This window comes from Betta splendens, chromosome 17 (assembly GCF_900634795.4).
Source record: "Betta splendens chromosome 17, fBetSpl5.4, whole genome shotgun sequence".
NCBI classification, from domain to species: domain Eukaryota; kingdom Metazoa; phylum Chordata; class Actinopteri; order Anabantiformes; family Osphronemidae; genus Betta; species Betta splendens.
In genome coordinates this window covers 1,836,494-1,854,259 of record NC_040897.2, presented here as the reverse complement: position 1 = coordinate 1,854,259, position 17,766 = coordinate 1,836,494, and the positions used below count along the sequence as shown (strand labels likewise).

General features: G+C 48.2%; 2 protein-coding genes across 2 annotated transcripts; both read left to right on the top strand.

Annotated features, from left to right (window-relative positions):
* The first annotated feature begins 146 nt into the window (after positions 1 to 146).
* si:ch73-382f3.1 (uncharacterized protein LOC100151273 homolog) lies at positions 147 to 2,200 on the top strand. Its single transcript, XM_029131471.3, has 4 exons — positions 147 to 296; positions 459 to 624; positions 1,000 to 1,169; positions 1,401 to 2,200. Exons 1-4 carry the CDS (start codon positions 147 to 149, stop codon positions 1,782 to 1,784), a joined length of 870 nt encoding a protein of 289 aa, XP_028987304.1. The 3' UTR covers positions 1,785 to 2,200.
* Positions 2,201 to 3,365: 1,165 nt separating this feature from the next.
* Positions 3,366 to 6,032, top strand: selenop2 (selenoprotein P2). The gene is made up of 5 exons (XM_029131474.3): positions 3,366 to 3,493; positions 4,277 to 4,512; positions 4,632 to 4,844; positions 5,001 to 5,109; positions 5,269 to 6,032. Exons 2-5 carry the CDS (start codon positions 4,286 to 4,288, stop codon positions 5,548 to 5,550), a joined length of 831 nt encoding a protein of 276 aa, XP_028987307.1. The 5' UTR covers positions 3,366 to 3,493; positions 4,277 to 4,285; the 3' UTR covers positions 5,551 to 6,032.
* Positions 6,033 to 17,766: the final 11,734 nt, after the last annotated feature.

Genomic DNA, 17,766 nt, shown 5'->3' with positions numbered 1-17,766 from the left:
AGTTTCCGTAAGTGAACGTTTAATGTAGACGTTGACATGTATAATCTAGTCGCTGCGCAGGTCGTCAGCGAAGAGTAATGATTTAAATCCCTGAGCTAAGTTCAAATCCGCCGAATTCAACCTCGCCGCCCGGTGAACGCGCTGCGATGGGAGGCTGCTCCGCTCCGAACTGCTCCAACTCAACCAGCATCGGCAAACAGCTGTTTCGGTTCCCCAAAGACCCCGCTCGCAAGAAGAAATGGGTGGTGAACTGTCGCCGGGACTTTGAACCAACTCCACACTCAAGACTGTGTCAAGTAAGTTTAAACCGAGGCATCTGCGTCTGAACGAATGCGGCCGATTTAAAACGCGCCTGTGCGGACGACGCAAAGATACACGCGACAATCGCATTTGGAATGCAAAGTGATGGTTGTAATTGTGTGAATGCGCTGTGTGCGACTCTCCTCCTGCTTGTGAAGGACCACTTCGAGCAGAGCCAGTTCGAGGAGGTCGCCAGGTCTCCCGCGGGGGGGAAGAAGCTCAAACCCAACGCCATCCCCACTCTGTTCCACGTCGGAGACGCTCCGTTCCCCGCGGTCGCCGCGCCGTTCCACGCCATCCTGCTGCCCCTCAAACACGAGCCACGTGAGCCCTTCCGCGCGTGCCAGTCCCACTAACGCGCGCGTGCTTTTAATTTTACAGGACGTTTTCCAAGTCGAGATAGTTTTTGTCGTTTTAAACATCTCTACTAAAATCATGATTATACACAAAATATAAACCAATTTGGATTCAAAAGGCCACTATAACAGTGACACAGACACTTTATGGCTATTCTGCTTCTTGGTGGTTAACAGTCAACAGAAATTTGACAGACAAACAGAGGTTTGTTTGTTATTTCCGCTCCCCGGAGGCTCAGAACTGCTGACTGTCATTAAATAACTGCATGGCATGTCTTCTTACACCCACCATGACACAAACATTGTTTGTAGCGATAATACGACGGTTGCTTTGTGCCTGCAGTGGAGAAGGAGCTGAGCTTCGGGGACCACGGCTACGCCCGACGCACCCCTCTGCCCGGCGCCGAGGAGGAGGATGCAGCGGCTGAGGAGCAGCTGTGCTGCACACAGTGTCAGCACCTGAGGAAGCAGCTGGAGCAAGAGCTGCAGCACACTGCGCGGTTACAGAAGGAGGTGGGATCATTACTGGTAGAGTTCCTAATGTATTTGTCTAGTTTCCGGAATCTCTTTTCTTTAGCAGTGGCTGTACAGACCAGTTTTCCTGTTTAATTGAGTTTGGCTATAATGATGTCTTAAGTCTATTGGCGCTGTTCTATAAACTTATCATTTTAAGCTAAGTGATGAAATTATCAATAATAATTCACTATCGTTCATACACCATGTTTTCTTTTTGTCTGTGTCAAGGCAGAGGAGATGAAGAAACGTCTATATCGTCTTGACCGGATTGAAAAAGGTCTTCAGAACTTTCTCTACGAGGATCAGATTCGGGCCCTTTCGCTCACGAAGCGCTCCCGACGCGCTGTCTGGTCCCCGGAGACCATCCTGAAGGCCCGCAAGCTTCGCTGTGCAGTGGGCTCCAAGGGTTACGAGTACCTTAGAGAACTGGGCTACCCGTTGCCCTCCTACAGGACTCTGTGTAACCGCGTTGAAACCAAGATCATGGTGACGACCGACATGAGCTGCGAGGAGCTGGCAGAGCTGGGCCTGGGCCTCATGGCCACCTGTGACAGCCCCACGGACGGCGACGGGGACCGCGACCATGAGGAACTCATAGGTATTTTGTCCTGATCCCTGCGGGCTCCAACCTCCAACCTGAAGAAGAACGCGCAGAATTTGTAGCATCAGCTAAAACAGGCATGTTATTCTCCTTGTCCCCGCTTTGAACACAATGATTCTTCTGCTCACAAGGTTCTTGAGATCATTTACAGATTTGAGAGGTCACATGGCTGCGCTTGTGACATGCACCACTACAGACAAACTGCATCTTTGCTTAGTGAAACGCAGAGGTTGCATTCAGTGTGGCTTTATTCCTGTGGTGTTTGAGGTTGAAGTTGTGTGTAAAGTGTAGACGTAGGTTGAGCAAAGTCTACAGTATTTGCTGCTTTTTGTGTGTTTTCACTTTGTCGAAACGGGTAATTAAAACCCTGATTATATTCAGTATGCTTGAATGTACTTAGAGTAAATAAACCTGCATTTTGCATAAATTCTTGAGTTTTTTTCATGTTACATTCCAACACTAACGCTGTCACACACACGGATGCACTGCACTAAGACAGATTGCGTGTTGGTTTGTCCTGGATATCAGCAGCAGATTAGGAGTATTGTTTTCTGACTTACTCTTTGGTTGAGTTAGTTAAAACGTCTGACAAACCCAACCAGCACTCCTTAAACACCACTGTAGTAATTAAACACGTACTAAAGCACTCAGCAACGGTGTGTGTACTTTCTGTTAAAGTTTTGTTGACCTTGTATAAAGAGTGAATTTTACCTTGGCCCTGAATGGACTTTGAGCAACTGCTCACGTGAAAGATGAGCTGTTTGTTTTCCAGTTGATTTGTTACCGGAGTTAAACTTTTAAATAATAACGAACTTAAAAATATCTTGCATACATGTAAAAGGGGTGAATACGAGGATTCAAGTACCATCTATTTAAACACGTACGTTGTATATCTGTTTCTTTGGCTGTTATGTTTGACCTCATTGTGCTGATAGTTATTGATTCTGGTTTCTCTAGTGGTACAAAAGTGGAACCATAGGTTTGTTTGTCACGGTGGAGTTCACCTCTGCAAAGTCTAAAGCCTGATTCACACGTAATAAAGCAAATGTTGCTTGGTGGTGGGGTCAGTGTCACACAAAAACAACCTAAACCCAGATCTTCTTTTCTATGGTAGTAAATAGAGCTCACAGTCCTGTGATACACATTCAGTAGTTATTGAGGAAACTACTGTAAATCTAAAAACCTAACATGTGAAGCCAATAAGAATCAGGCGCTGAAGCTCAGTGTTGGCACTAACATTTTTTTCTTGCCTTCCAACATTTGTAGACGCTTGACTAACGTAATGATTCATCTGACAGTTAAGTCGAACTGCCATCAGTACATTTCAGTATGTGTGAAATTGTTTTATACACTTGTCAAGAAGAAAAGAAAAACATCTTGACTGATTCATTCAAGTAAGACATGAAGGTGACCAGATCTATCAACGTAAACCAAATGCATCTCTCTCACTATAATGTGTTTGTAGCTCTGCCTGCATTACTGGTTTAGATACTTTCTAATGGAAGTAGCCTAACCTCCGATACTCAAATAGTCATTCTATGTTCAGGACTGAAGTTAGGACACCAAGTGCTGCCATAACACAGACTGTGGCTTTATCTGTCCTCCCTCACTGTTTTCGTAGTTTGATTTGGGGGAAGAGCTGATCAACCCCCAAAGGCTTTAAAAACAACACAGATTTGCTGTCTGCTAATGTGGGTCACAGGACAGAGCCAGGACGGAGGTAGGAGTTCACTTCTCTCTGACTGCATTTCAGTTCTCATTTTTGATGAGTAAATTATATATTATGTTGCTGTATTTGATTATTTTCATTACAAAATGATCAGATTTTGGAAAATATCAACAGCTTTGTTTTTCAAACACAAATCTACTTTTGATGTTGGTTTGATGCACTTCTGCTGAATTTAGTGCCTGAACGCGTCTAATGCTTCTGTCATGAACAGGTCCTCTAGATCGTTATGTTCTAATTCAAATGTGATTTAGGTCGTAAACTTTACCTTTTCAATCCACTTTAAGTGATTTTAATGAACCGTGGTGCCCAATGATACGGACCGGAGCCGGACCGGTCTCTTTGTGGCTATAATATTTCTGAGCCTCTTTGTCCCTCCTGCCTGTTCCCCTCCAGCCCGTCTGACCCGCTGCCCAGCAATTTTGTGGTCTGTTTACCACATAATCAACCTGTTTTGCTGATTATCTCCCGTGTGATGAGAAAGACAAAGACTCTTCACTTTCTGGTTTGGCTCTAGAATCAGTGGCCGTTGAGTTCAGCGTGACTGACAGCTGCCACGCCTTCCTGTTCAGGGTTACACTGCCTGGACCTGCCACGTTACTGTAATAAAGCGGGGGAGGAGGAGCAGTTAAGCTTTAGTGGTCACTACAGAGGACGAGGACGTCCATTCAAAAGCTGCTTTTGCTTTGTGTTTCTTTTAAATACACAAACCGTTGATGGAGGTTCTCAATGGTTAAAATAAGAAGTGTCATGTGGTCTTTCCTCTGACGCGCTCAGGACGGCACCATGCGCTCCCTCCTGCTGCTGTGTCTGTACACGGCCCTGCCAGCAGTGCTGTGGAGCTCACATCACACGCTGGAGGTGGAGGGAGACAACGACGCCTCCAGGATCTGCAAACCTGCCCCGCACTGGGACATCAAGGGGAGGGCGCCCATGAGCGAGCAGCTGGGGAGGGTGGTGGTGGTGGCGCTGCTCAAAGCCAGCTGACACTTCTGTCTGGTCCAGGCCGCAAGGTAAATAACAGCACTGCACAGAAGCTTTGTCAGAGTTAGTCTCCAATGCACAATGCACGCGTGAAAATCACCATTTATTCAACCGAAAACTCAAATCTTTTACTTATGCGTGTCTGTAGCATCAAAGGCCTGCGTGACAAGCTGAACCGCAGCAACCTGACGGAGGTGTCGTTCATGATAGTAAACGAGCGAGAGGCCGTGTCCAGAGCAATGTACTGGGAACTGAAGAGAAAGGCCCCCCCCGGGGTCCCAGTCTACCAGCAGGCGCCTCTGCAAACAGACGTGTGGGAGGCTCTGGACGGCGACAAGGACGACTTCCTGGTCTACGACAGGTGAGGCAGACGACCTTCTCTTCTAAATGTAAAACACATGAATACAATAAATATTAAAAACATATAAAAATATGATATGATGTAAAGTTCCAAGGTCTGTGTCATGTACTTGCTTAGAATGAACCAGTGCAATACAGTTTCTCCCGTTTCCACCAGGTGCGGCCTTCTCACCTTCCACATCGTGCTGCCTTACAGTTTCCTGCAGCAGCCCTACGTAGAGGCTGCAATCAGAGCGACATACCTGAAAAACGTGTGCAACTGCACGGTGAGTCGTGACACTAGCACACATGCAAACGCGTGGGTGTAAATAGTGACACGCATCACTTCAGCTGCGACCAGTGCTCATGCAGCTTTATGCCTTCTTTATTCTTTGCCATCTAACTGCCACTTCCAAGATAAATGCAGAACATTATCTCTTTCCTAGGAAAATTCTACTGCAACGACTGGCAGGAACAACACAAACAGCCAGACCTCAGCCCAGTTGGACACTGATGGTGTAGAGGAGGACGTACCTGGAGCCAGACGCCACATTCATCAGTCTCATAATCATTACACTCATCATCTACATGATAGTCATCACCACCATCATCTTGATCCCAACAACCAGTCCCAGGCTCATCAGAACACGAGTCAGCACAGAACTCCCACGCGTCCTGCTTCCAGTCATCCGCCGCATGACTCCTACCCCTCGCATCACCGCCACTAAGGCTTCATCCAGTGTGGGTTCACTTGAGTCTGCTTTGAACAGCAGTCTGATGGTTTCCCGCTAGCGTTTCCCACTTCACAGCCCTGTGTGCATCAACAGCTCAACAGTTCTGGCCTGTTTTCTCTCATTAATGAAGTCAACGGTGTTAAACCTGCACGCAGAAACCTGAAGATGGATGTGTGAGAGGACGGGTGGAGACACTGGTGCTGTCATTCACACAGAGGCAGGTGATGTGTGCACTGCTACAGAGCAACCTGTCAGCCTACTGTTTATAGTGGACTCTCATCTATGTTGAATGCTTTTGACATTTAAAAAGTGAACATTTAAATAAAGTTTAATACCACAGGATTCACTTAAAGGAACAAATCAAGTATAGTTTATAGCTTTAGACAGTTTATTACATGAAGAATGTTTTGGGTTAATTATTTTACTTTTTGTTTGAAAATGTATTTAATTGTAATAAATAAAAATTGTTGTTTGTTGACAGTGTTTCTCTTTCAACATAGTTTAAAAACTCTCTTTTATTCTTCATTAGTTACAGAAATATGGAAATGTGAGCTCATGTGAGCTGCCCAGTGGTTCAAGTTATGAACAAATAATTAAGTTAGATTTTAATTATACAATGTAATTATAAAGGCAACGCAGTGACAGACAAGACAAACACATAGAAGCAACAGATGAATTAGAGTCTAAGATTCTAAAACAAAGCATGATCAGTGGTAAATGAACTTAATAACAACCACAACCTTCACTGTAAACGTGAGGCCACTCTTTAAATGCATATGTGTGTAAAAAGGAGTACTCAAATTAAAATGGTTGTAGTTTCCAGATGATAAAAATGCCTTTGTTCTCACTCAAAACTGTGTTTATGTTTTTATTCAGTGGGGCAACACACCAACATTAAAGGTGTATTGTGTATTATATTACGTATGAATAAACATATCTAATGTAACGTCACCACCAGACGTAAGGCGACAGACCCACATGCACAACATGCATGTTTTCATTGCATTTTCATACCTGCCAATACGCAGGCCAGTGATTTTGCACCTAGGGCTTGGTTTCTATTTATTCCTGGGTCATCGACTAATGTGCACTAGCCTTGTGTATTAGGGGAGCTCAGAAATACAGTTTGCACCATACAGAAGTACTGTGTGAGAACTCTGTGGCCCAGAATTACTGAAGAGCCTGTGAGCAGTGCATTTATACAGTAGTCCCTTAAGTCATCGAGCCACGCCCTTCTAATTAATTCAATTAATTAAAAATTTCAATTACTTCTGCTTAATTAGTAGATTTACAGTTTTTTTACTTATTTATATGATTTTTTTAATTTTATATAATAAATTATCTAATATAATTTTGTGCATTTTACTAATACAGTGAGGAGGAGTAAAGCAAGAGGAGTGAGTGATATCCAGCCAATATATATTGTGCACAAGTCTAACCCTAATGAGCTGTGGAGAAAGATCAGTCATAATATTTAATGTATCCATTTATAAATGTGCAGAATCAAGTTTTAACCCATTTTATTTTTAAGTCTGATAAATATAAAAACAAAATAATAAATAAAACTCATTTGTTTGACAATCCATCATCACAAGGTGGAGCTCAACTCCTGACAAAAAAAATCTAAAGATACTCAGTTGAACTGTAAAAGATTGAAGAGCAGAACAGATGTGTGTTTTTATGGCAGCACTGTCATTTATTAATGACTTTTATAGATGTAATCAATAATTATTATCGTTTCTTAGGAGATATGTCTGGATTAGTGGATGTAAATTTTGAGTCAATGAATCCTTTGATTCATTTTAGGTACAATATGTTAAACACCCCTGATGGTATTTTTTTTAGCCAAAAATTGGTATAGCTTTTCATCTCTAAACATTAAGTGATCCACTAATCAGTGACTTTAATCAGAATTAAATTGAAAAAAAAATGAAAAAAAAAAAAAACAGAATTCCCCATATTCACAATTATAATAAAAATCTGACCATATTAATACACAAAAACACAATATTTTGTAAAGTTGTTTTACTTCATTACTTTACATCAGAATGTAAACAAGAATGTGTCTGTGATACTCTGGGATCCTGGTGATTCTGAATAGTTTGGTTCTATTTTGTGCTATTGAGAGCTGAGCAATAACATCATTAACTTTCAACACCTGTGTCACCTTTGGACGATGAGCGCTTTTACTTCTCTTACTTTCAAGTTTTATACTTTTTAATTTATTAAAGTTTTTTTGTAACTTTTTAATGAGAATCTTTAGCTTTGTGTAAACGTTCCTCTTTCCTCCAGTGCTACAGTGCAACAAGTGACTTGGCCTCAACTCTCTCAGCTAATTAAGAGAGAATCACTGATGGGTCCCATCAGCCCAACCAACTGCACGGGTTGTTGGAGAAGGCGGAGAAAGTGGGGACACAAACGTCCTGGAGCTGCTCCCAGTGCTCCCAGTGACGCAGGGACTTCCACCTTCAACCAGAGCGTGTGCCTTTGCTTCAGCCTCAGCCTCCTCCAGTGGCTACAGGGCCTGACCCGGTGCCACGGAGGCAGACGATCCGCTGACCGGGTAGTAGCCATTTATATGGAATATCTGGATGTTAATGCCGGAAATAATAATATTCCTCAAAGCTGGGGCGCCAGGTCCCATAAGCTGAACCAAGCTATGGTTATTATAGATAAACACCAGATGCCGACTTACAGCAACAAAAAAGGAACATTCCCCAAAAAACAATGAACACAGAACCAGTTCTTTTTAATATTTTACTATTCTACTACTACAGGTTATATGAATAAATAGATATGAATATGGAATAATAATAATAATAATAATAATAATAATAATAATAATAATAATAATAATAATAATAATAATAATAATAATAATAATAATAATAATAATAATAATAATAATAATAATAATAATAATAATAATAATAATAATAAAATGACCAGCTTTAAATAAAAACATAATGAAAGTGATGATTCTGGGCATCAGGAGTAGTAATGATTACCTTCTAAATAACATGATTACTGGCAGCTGTAGCAGGCCTCGTCTGGGCCAGCGGCCTCATGTTGGACACCAGCCTTCTCCATGAATCGGGGGGAGCATGGCGTTGCCTGGTTGGTGCTGCAGCTCATTTAATGCCTCCCTTGGTACTGTTCAGGTCAATCACACTGGTAGGTTCTGATTCAGCTACTTCCTAATGAGCCGAGAAGCACAACTGGCTGGAGCCGCAGGTAACATGGAGCTAATTCAATCTGACTATAAAAAGTGTTGATCGTTGAATAAAACCCACAGGCTCAGTTAGCGTAGTTTGGAGTGACTGTTTAATTCCAGACAGACATTGAAGCCTGCTTCTTAAACGATGGATGTGTCTCTGTTGACGGCCACTTTCTCGCGTCATTCCTGAGGACGCAGCTCTCCACATGAGGGCGCTGGTGCAGCGTTTACCCTTGTTGGGCTTCTCTGGACTCGTTCATCATCAAAGTGAAACCGTGGCGCTGGAGGCCATTTGTTTCTTTCTGTCACTCACTCATTTCACCACACGCTGTGGTTCCGTTCTGTCTGGAATGCGTTTACTGCGGATGATGTCAGCAAGTCACGGTGGTTCTCCTGGTTCTGCAGACCGGAGGCGGATCCAGAGGTGGTTCCTCCTTCTCTCCATCTCCATTCTGTGTGTCACTGAAGACGCATGGCGCTGCCCACCTTCCACAGGTGCAGTCTTGGCTCAGGTGTGAAGCTGCGGCCTCCAGGTCCACTGCTGGTTCCATCTCTGTCAGCTGATTCCCTTGAACAGGCCTGTCCTGCTGCTGACTGTGTAATCAGTGGGAGCTGGGCAGCGTGGCTCAAGCAGAACAGAGCCATTGGGCCTGGTTAAAGGGGGCGTGGCAGCTGGCTGGTTTACTATTGGCAGGTATCACGGTTGTTTTACTGTAAAGAATGGGGGCAGCGTTGTCCTTTGAAAGCAGATAAAACACAACTGACTCCGACTACTCTCTGGTCATTAAATGCGCAGGTCCCAACTTTGCCATGGTTCAACTGCTGTTATGAGGTTATGAGGTGAAAACCTACCACAAGTTCACCGGCGACTTAAACATGTCCGTTCTCTAGTGCCCACTGTGGCATAAAAGCCCTTCATGGGGCACAAATCCTGTGCAGTCAGAGATTTAAATCTCACAAGATCCCACAGTTTTTGTGTCACGTCCATTGTGAGAGTTGTCAGTTCAACAGGAAGCGATTTCACTCGTTCACAGTCAATTTCTGTGTGACAGAACGGGATGAAAGGTGCTTGTGCTGATTGAGAGAAAGCAAAGCTGAGATGAAAGGAGCCTTTGTCTTTCTCGTTCACAGCCTCTTCCTGCTCGGCCATCGGCTCCAGGCCTCCGTGCAGGTCACACACTGTGCTCATCAACCGTTTGATTGTGGAATCTATTTTATGTGTTAAAACCCCAGTAAAAGGACACGCCGGCCTCGATGGCACTTTACAAAGTAAGGTTTAAAACGTCACACAACTAAACCCAACAAATCCCACATACAGCAAGCATTTAATTGACAGCAACAGTGGAGAGGAAAAACTCCCTCTCTAACGAGGAAGAAACCTCCAGCAGAACCAGACTGGATGTGGGCGGCCATCTGCCTCGACCGGTTGGGGTGAGAGGATAGAGAGATAGAAAAGCACAGCAACAGCAACAAGCAACAACAAGCAACAACAGAGCACAGGCAGGATGGTAGGACCAGGGACTGGATGCAGGCAGAATGGTTGGATCCGCAGCTGCCCATCACAGACACCAAACTTTGAGTCCAATGATACCTGTAGGTGAGGACAGAGAGGGAGAAAGAGTGAGAGAGAGAGGAGAGAAGCACAACTACTGGACAGAAAGAGACAAGGTTAGTTAAACATGGGACAACGATGGGAGGCCTGCATACAGGCTGCAGAAAACCAAGGTGAGTTGATGCCAATAGGTTCTGTGAAATACAAAGTTTTACATACTGTAAGAAAATCTATTACACCCAATTACTTGTCTTCCACGGTCCCAATCGCAACACATTAAACCTGCTTCATTACTTCCTCTCCCCATTTGCTGATAGATGAGACTCTCCAACAACCAAAGCTTCAAATTTGGCTCCACTCTCCTCTGAGTCCCACGTTACCAAGCAATGATGCCCCTTATTGTTTATTTATTCTTCCTTCCCTAAAATGAGACATCAGTCGATCATACACATCTGTGCTTCTCCATCTGTCATGACATAAAAACATAACTGCCCACTTGCTTCCTCTTGTGGACAGTGAAGAAAGTGTGAGTGTGACTAAGCAACTCTTAACACCTGCCCTCAGATGACGTCTTCCCTGATGTCTGTAATCGCATCCTGTTCAATAACTGAGCCTTTATGTGCAGCTGCATGAGGACTTGGACCATCTCCTGTTTCACACTCTGCAGGAGGACAAAATAACAGAAGGAAACATGAAAAGGGTAGTCTGACATGACAAAATCAAAATACTTTGTACTGAGTTATAGTAGTAAATAGTGACTTATAATAGTTTATAGGACAAGCTACTGTATTCACTTAACCCTATTAGATCAAGGCCTGGACCTCCTCTCGAAAACATACAACACAAAACATGGTCATGTCAATAACGAGTACATGTCCAAGGTCTGTTTGACCTTTGGGTTCATAGTAAAGGAGACGCTTGCATGCGTATCAGGGGCGATATTCTGCCGCTGACTGCATTTATTTCACATTTTGGAAGGTTTCTACATAGATGGACCAGAGGTGACAGCTTTGCAGGTCACTGCATCTGTGTGTGTGTTTTATTTATCATCTTCATATTTGCACAGACCATTTGGGAGAAACAAAACCAGGCTTTTGACTGCAAACGTATGCGGCAGTTGTCTCGGCCTGTGTGTTTAGAGGGATGATGAGGAAACGCTAATACGTCAAATTGCTGGTGACTGGTCTGATGCAGAGTCACACGTGTGTGTGCTACAGTAACTCTGCACATTGTGTAGCTTTAAAACACAATATGTGTCAGAAGCATCAGCTGATAAAGCTATATATATATATATATATATATATATATATATATATATATATATATATATATATATATATATATATATATATATATACATACATACATACATATATACACATATATACATATATATACATATATATACACATATATACACATATGGCACATGTAGTGTAGCTGATTGACCACTGGACGCTGCTTGTGGGCACAGACATATGCGACCCTGCCTCCTGCTAAAAGCAGCGGCATTGGCTCCATTCCTTTATTGGACAATGAGTTGCTGGCAGGTGAGTCGGTAGCGCTTCAGCAGATCGCTGCTTCTGGCTCCAGCAAGACAAGCAGCTCGCTGGGTGCCGCAGTGTGACAGCCCACTGCTCCCCAGCGCAGGAATAAATGCAGGAGAACATTCCCCACTGTGCGAAGAGTGAGGGAACTTCCCTCTCTTCTCTCGTCCGAAGAAATCAACTTGGTCCAGAACAAACACCGGCAGCTGGGTTTTTCCTTTGAAAGTATATCTGTTTGTGTGTGTGTGTGTGTGTGTGTGTGTGTGTGTGTGTGTGTGTGTGTGTGTGTGTGTGTGTGTGTGTGTGTGTGTGTGTGTGTGTGTGCAAAACCACACCATATGGCCAACACTAAGGCAGGATGCACTTGTGTACTATTATAATCCATATTTTGCTGCTGGCAAGTGTTTAATCTGCTTTCAATTGCAACACAAGTATCAAAGACACAGACACACACTGCTTCACTGCAGGCACAGCTCCAGATTCATTATGGCTGAGTGGTGAACACCTCAGACAGCTGGCACACGGGCTCTGATCCGCTCTCTATGAACCCACCGGACGACGGCAGACGTGCGTTACGGCCCTTCTGAGAAAAAACCCACTAGTGACAGGCGTCAGTGAGTGACACCACTGAATACACAACATGGGCACGTGATCTGACAACGTTTGGTGCTAATTAAAGCACTTTGAACAGAACTGAGCAACCGCTGTGCAGCGAACATCTGTGTTTCCCGAATCATCTCTGTCAGTGACTTTGTGCCGGTCTCCGTGGTAACCGTGTCAGACAGTGTTTGGGCTGCGGTCAGCTGGAGGCAGACTGTAATTAATAATCACGTTAGAGGAGAGGACACTGAAGCGCACTCAAAGCTCTTGGCAGGATTCTAGCTAGTGAGAGGAACACACACACACACACACACGCAGGCATGCACGCACACACACACGCACACACACACACACACACACACACGCAGGCATGCACGCACACACACACACACACACACACACACACACACTCACACACACACGCGCACACACACTTAAAAATACCTGGTAGTGATCAAGGTTTGGAAGTAGGTGATAGTTTGAAGCCGAGCCAGAGGCTTGTTTCACACAATTAGGGTTAACAAGAGGCTGCAGGTATCAGGATGATGGGAACTCACTCTGTCACGGACACGTCACAATTAATCTGCTAAGCAACCAGCTTGTAGGTGTGTGTGTGTGTGTCCACACTGTCACCAACATGGAGACTTACAGATGACAGGAGGAGACTTTTTCACCCTCCAGGATAAATTATGAGTATTAAAACACACCTATCAGTCACTATGTCATCGCTTGTGTCCTTGTGTATGTGCGTCTTCACTTTCAACAGGAGAAAGCCCATCTGCTGGTGATACAATTCCCATTTATGGACAATGGGATGAACCCGGCACCACCTGTTATCAAAGATATATGGGGGATGTGCCATTTATCTTGACAGACAGAGAGCATGATTTATGGCTTTTATTGTTTGCCGTGGGTCAAACAGTCTCAGAGATTTGTTTCACAGGAGCCATCGCTCCTGTGAGATCTAGTTTGATTGATTTTTTTATTTGCATGAAACTGATTCTATAAAATTGCCCAGTTAGCTCCAAATTGATTTCTGGCAGCGCTGTCGCCTTTTATTTGAAATTCAGCGCGCTTCCTTACGCCTGCACATCTCGTCTGCAGCCTGTGTGGTCACGTGCTGGGCTGAGGAAACGGCCTGTTCCCTGTCACACAAAGCTGAAAGAGTTCATTACGTTTTGGATTCTACTGCGTGAACATGGACTGTGGCGATGAGCTGTTTGCTGACTGCGCTAAATGCATCCCAGCAGTGTTAGCGAGCCACACAATGAGGCCCTCTGAACCACAGCAAACTGCACTGTGCAATGCAGAAAACATCACATGCTCATCTACATGTGTGTTATGAGCTTTCAGAACAAAACCCACAATCTGGCAAACAAGACAAGACTAAATTGAGAGGCAGGTTGTGATTTAATTTGAGGAAACGCATCAAGAGTGGTCTGAAACCTCCACACTGACACACGCCCCGTGGTTTAATGACACAAAGTGGGAATACAAACAAAATGGAAGGTGGAAGGAGTACTTTGAGGATCTCCTCAACCCCTCCGACATGCCTTCTGCTGAGGAAGCAGAGGCAGGGGACTCAGAGGCGGACTCGCCCATCACCCAGGCTGAGGTCACTGAGGTAGTGTCACGATCTGGGTCTTGGGTCTAGTTGTTTCCTGTTTTATTTTGGTAGTCTCCTGGTTTCTGTTCCTGTTTTAGCTTCACTCCCGGTTTACGTCTTGTCACAGCTGTCCTGGTCATTACCCACACCTGCACTTTATCAGTAATTAAGTCACTTTGTATTTAGCCACCACCTGTTGCCAAGGTCCCTTGCCAGATCGTTGTTCGTGTGTTCATCGTTGTTTTCCCCAGTTCATTGTTCCTGCCGTGTTTTCGTGTTCTCTGGTTTTGATGCTCGAACTTGTTTGCCTGCCTGACCACGCTTCACCGTCTTACGTATGGTATTGTACTCTCCTCCCGGTTATGATCTGTGCCTGCCCCTGACTACGTCTCTGCCTAATCCCATGTAACCTGCCTGATCGCCTGTGTATGACCCTGCCTGGACTTCACTCTGCAACTGGAATAAACTACACTCTTTAACGCCAGAAAATCGTGTATTGTGCTGTGCATGTGGGTCCTCTTCCGAGCGATCCCTGACAGAACGATCTGGCCAAACTTGGACCCAGCCAGCACTCAGCCGTCGCCCAGGTCAGTGACTGTTTTTGTTTCTTGTTTTTTTTTGGCGGCGAGTCTCATTCACCTGCGGGGAAGTATGGAGTTCACCTGCGCCGAGCTACCCAGCGACCTACGCGATTATTTTAAAATCCTCGCGGAGGATTACCGAAGGGCGCTCGATCCAAAAACCCAGCGATGCGCCGTGGAGGTGGCGATGTGGACCTTGGAGGACGAGGACAGCGTGCTAGAGCGCCCCAGTGTCCGTCGCCTCTACGAACGATTGTGCGCGCGACTCGGCGAGTTGGACAGCGCGCTCCGCACCACGCCAGCCCCGGTCGCACCGCCGATGGTTTCGGTTTCCTCCTCTCAGCCCCGTCGGACCGTCGTGCCTGCACCCACCTGCCCAGCTCCATGTTTGCTCCGCTGGGAGGACTCCCTGCATTCATGCGGTCCTCAGTCCCCAGTCCAGCCGCGCGCTGTTCAGTCCCCAGTCCAGCCGCGCGCTGTTCAGTCTCCAGTCCAGCCGCGCGCTGTTCAGTCTCCAGTCCAGCCGCGCGCTGTTCAGTCTCCAGTCCAGCCGCGAGCTGTTCAGTCCCCAGTCCAGCCCCCAGTCCAGCCGCGCACTGTTCAGTCTCCAGTCCACGTTCTAGTCCAGTCGAGCCCAGTCCCAGTCCAGTCGAGCCCAGTCCCAGTCCAGTCGAGCCCAGTACAGGTTCCCGTCCAGTCGAGCCCAGTCCCAGTCCAGTCGAGCCCAGTTCAGGTTCCAGCCCAGTCGAGCCCAGTCCAGTCGAGCCCAGTTCAGGTTCCAGCCCAGTCGAGCCCAGTTCAGGTTCCAGCCCAGTCGAGCCCAGCCCAGTCGAGCCCAGTTCAGGTTCCAGCCCAGTCGAGCCCAGTTCAGGTTCCAGCCCAGTCGAGCCCAGTCCGGGCTCTAGCCCCGCTCCAGTCGAGCCCAATCCAGTCGAGCCCAGTCCAGTCGAGCCCAGTTCAGGTTCCAGCCCAGTCGAGCCCAGTCCGGGCTCTAGCCCCGCTCCAGTCGAGCCCCGCTCCAGTCGAGCCCAGTCCAGTCGAGCCCAGTCCAGTCGAGCCCAGTCCAGTCGAGCCCTGTCCAGTCGAGCCCAGTCCCAGTTCAGTCGAGCCCTGTCCAGTCGAGCCCAGTCCCAGTTCAGTCGAGCCCAGTCCCAGTTCAGTCGAGCCCAGTCCCAGTTCAGTCGAGCCCAGTCCCAGTTCAGTCGAGCCCAGTCCCAGTTCAGTTGAGCCCAGTCCCAGTCCAGTCACGCTCCTGTCCCAGTACAGTCCAGTCACGCTCCTGTCCCAGTACAGTCCTGTCACGCTCCTGTCCCAGTTCAGTCCAGTCACGCGCAGGTCTTGTCCCAGTCAGAGGACACCACCGGTCGAACGGGTGCTAGGCACACCCGATCAGGCCCGTCGTCTGCTCCGTCGAGCTCGGCGGTTGCAAGCAGCCAAACCGGCTCCGGAGTAGACGCCGTCTCAGTCGCCGCCGGCTCCAGTGGGGAGCCTGGGAGCAGCGCCGCCGGCTCCCGTGGGGAGCCTGAGAGCAGCGCCGCCGGCTCCCGTGGGGAGCCTGAGAGCAGCGCCGCCGGCTCCCGTGAGGGGCCAGAGAGCAGCGCTGCCGGCTCCGGTAAGGACGCCGTTCCCGTCCCTGTTCCTGTCGGCCATGTTGAGGCCGTCCCTGTTCCTGTCGGCCATGTTGGGGCCGTTCTAGTTCTTGTCCCTGTCGGCCATGTTGGGGCCGTTCTAGTTCTTGTCCCTGTCGGCCATGTTGGGGCCGTTCCAGTTCCTGTTCCTGTCGGCCAAGTAGAGGTCGTTTCAGTCCCTGTCGGCCATGTTGCTGCCGTTCCAGTTCCTGTCCCAGTCCCTGTCGGCCATGTTGCGGCCGTTCCAGTTCCTGTCCCAGTCCCTGTCGGCCATGTTGCGGCCGTTCCAGTTCCTGTCACCCTCGGAGCCGCAGTTCCTGCACACCTCCAGGAGGAGGTCGCGCCAGCTGCAGTTCCTGCGCACCTCCAGGAGGAGGTCGCGCCAGCTGCAGTTCCTGCGCACCTCCAGGAGGAGGTCGCGCCAGCTGCAGTTCCTGCGCACCTCCAGGAGGAGGTCGCGCCAGCTGCAGTTCCTGCGCACCTCCAGGAGGAGGTCGCGCCAGCTGCAGTTCCTGCGCACCTCCAGGAGGAGGTCGCGCCAGCTGCAGTTCCTGCGCACCTCCAGGAGTGGGTCGCGCCAGCTGCAGTCCCGGCGGACCTCCAGGAGGGGGTCGCGCCCGCCGCAGTCCCGGCGCACCTCCAGGAGGGGGTCGCGCCCGTCGCAGTCCCGGCGGACCACCAGGAGGGGGTCGCGCCCGTCGCAGTCCCGGCGGACCTCCAGGAGGGGGTCGCGCCCGTCGCAGTCCCGGCGGACCTCCAGGAGGGTGTCGTTCCCGTCGCAGTCCCGGCGGACCTCCAGGAGGGTGTCGTTCCCGTCGCAGCTCCCGCTGCACCTGCATCGGTTCCTGGCGGCTCGGCTCCGGCCGCACCTGCATCGGTTCCTGGCGGCTCGGCTCCGGCCGCACCTGCATCGGTTCCTGGCGGCTCGGCTCCGGCCGCACCTGCATCGGTCCCTGGCGGCTCGGCTCCGGCCGCACCTGCATCGGTTCCTGGCGGCTCGGCTCCGGCCGCACCTGCATCGGTTCCTGCCTCGTCTCGGTCTCTGCTGCCGGACTGGTGGCCTCGCCCTCGGCGCCTCCTGCTGCCTGGATGGCGCTGCCTCCTGCGGCGACGTCCACCTCGACCCCTCGGTCTCCAGGATCGGCGTCCGCCTGGAGGACGTCGCCGTTCGGGGGGATCCCCGTGGACGCTGGCCCAGCCCAGGGGCGCTGGGGGTGCCCCCCTGCCTCAGCGGCGGTTGAGCAGGTTCTCGCCGCGTCCCCACCCTCCGTGAGGGACTCCCTGGACTCTGTGTTTTACCTGGTCGTGGACTTTGTTTTTGTCTTGTGGACATTCATGTTGGGTTCTCTTGATCAGGAGACCCGTTTTTGTTTTGGTTTTTCTGGTTTGAGGCCCTTCCTTGTTTTGGGTTTTTGGTGGGTTCTCTGGTCTGTGTTCGGGCGTGGGTTTTGTTTGATGGGGGTTCCCGTTTTGCCCTCC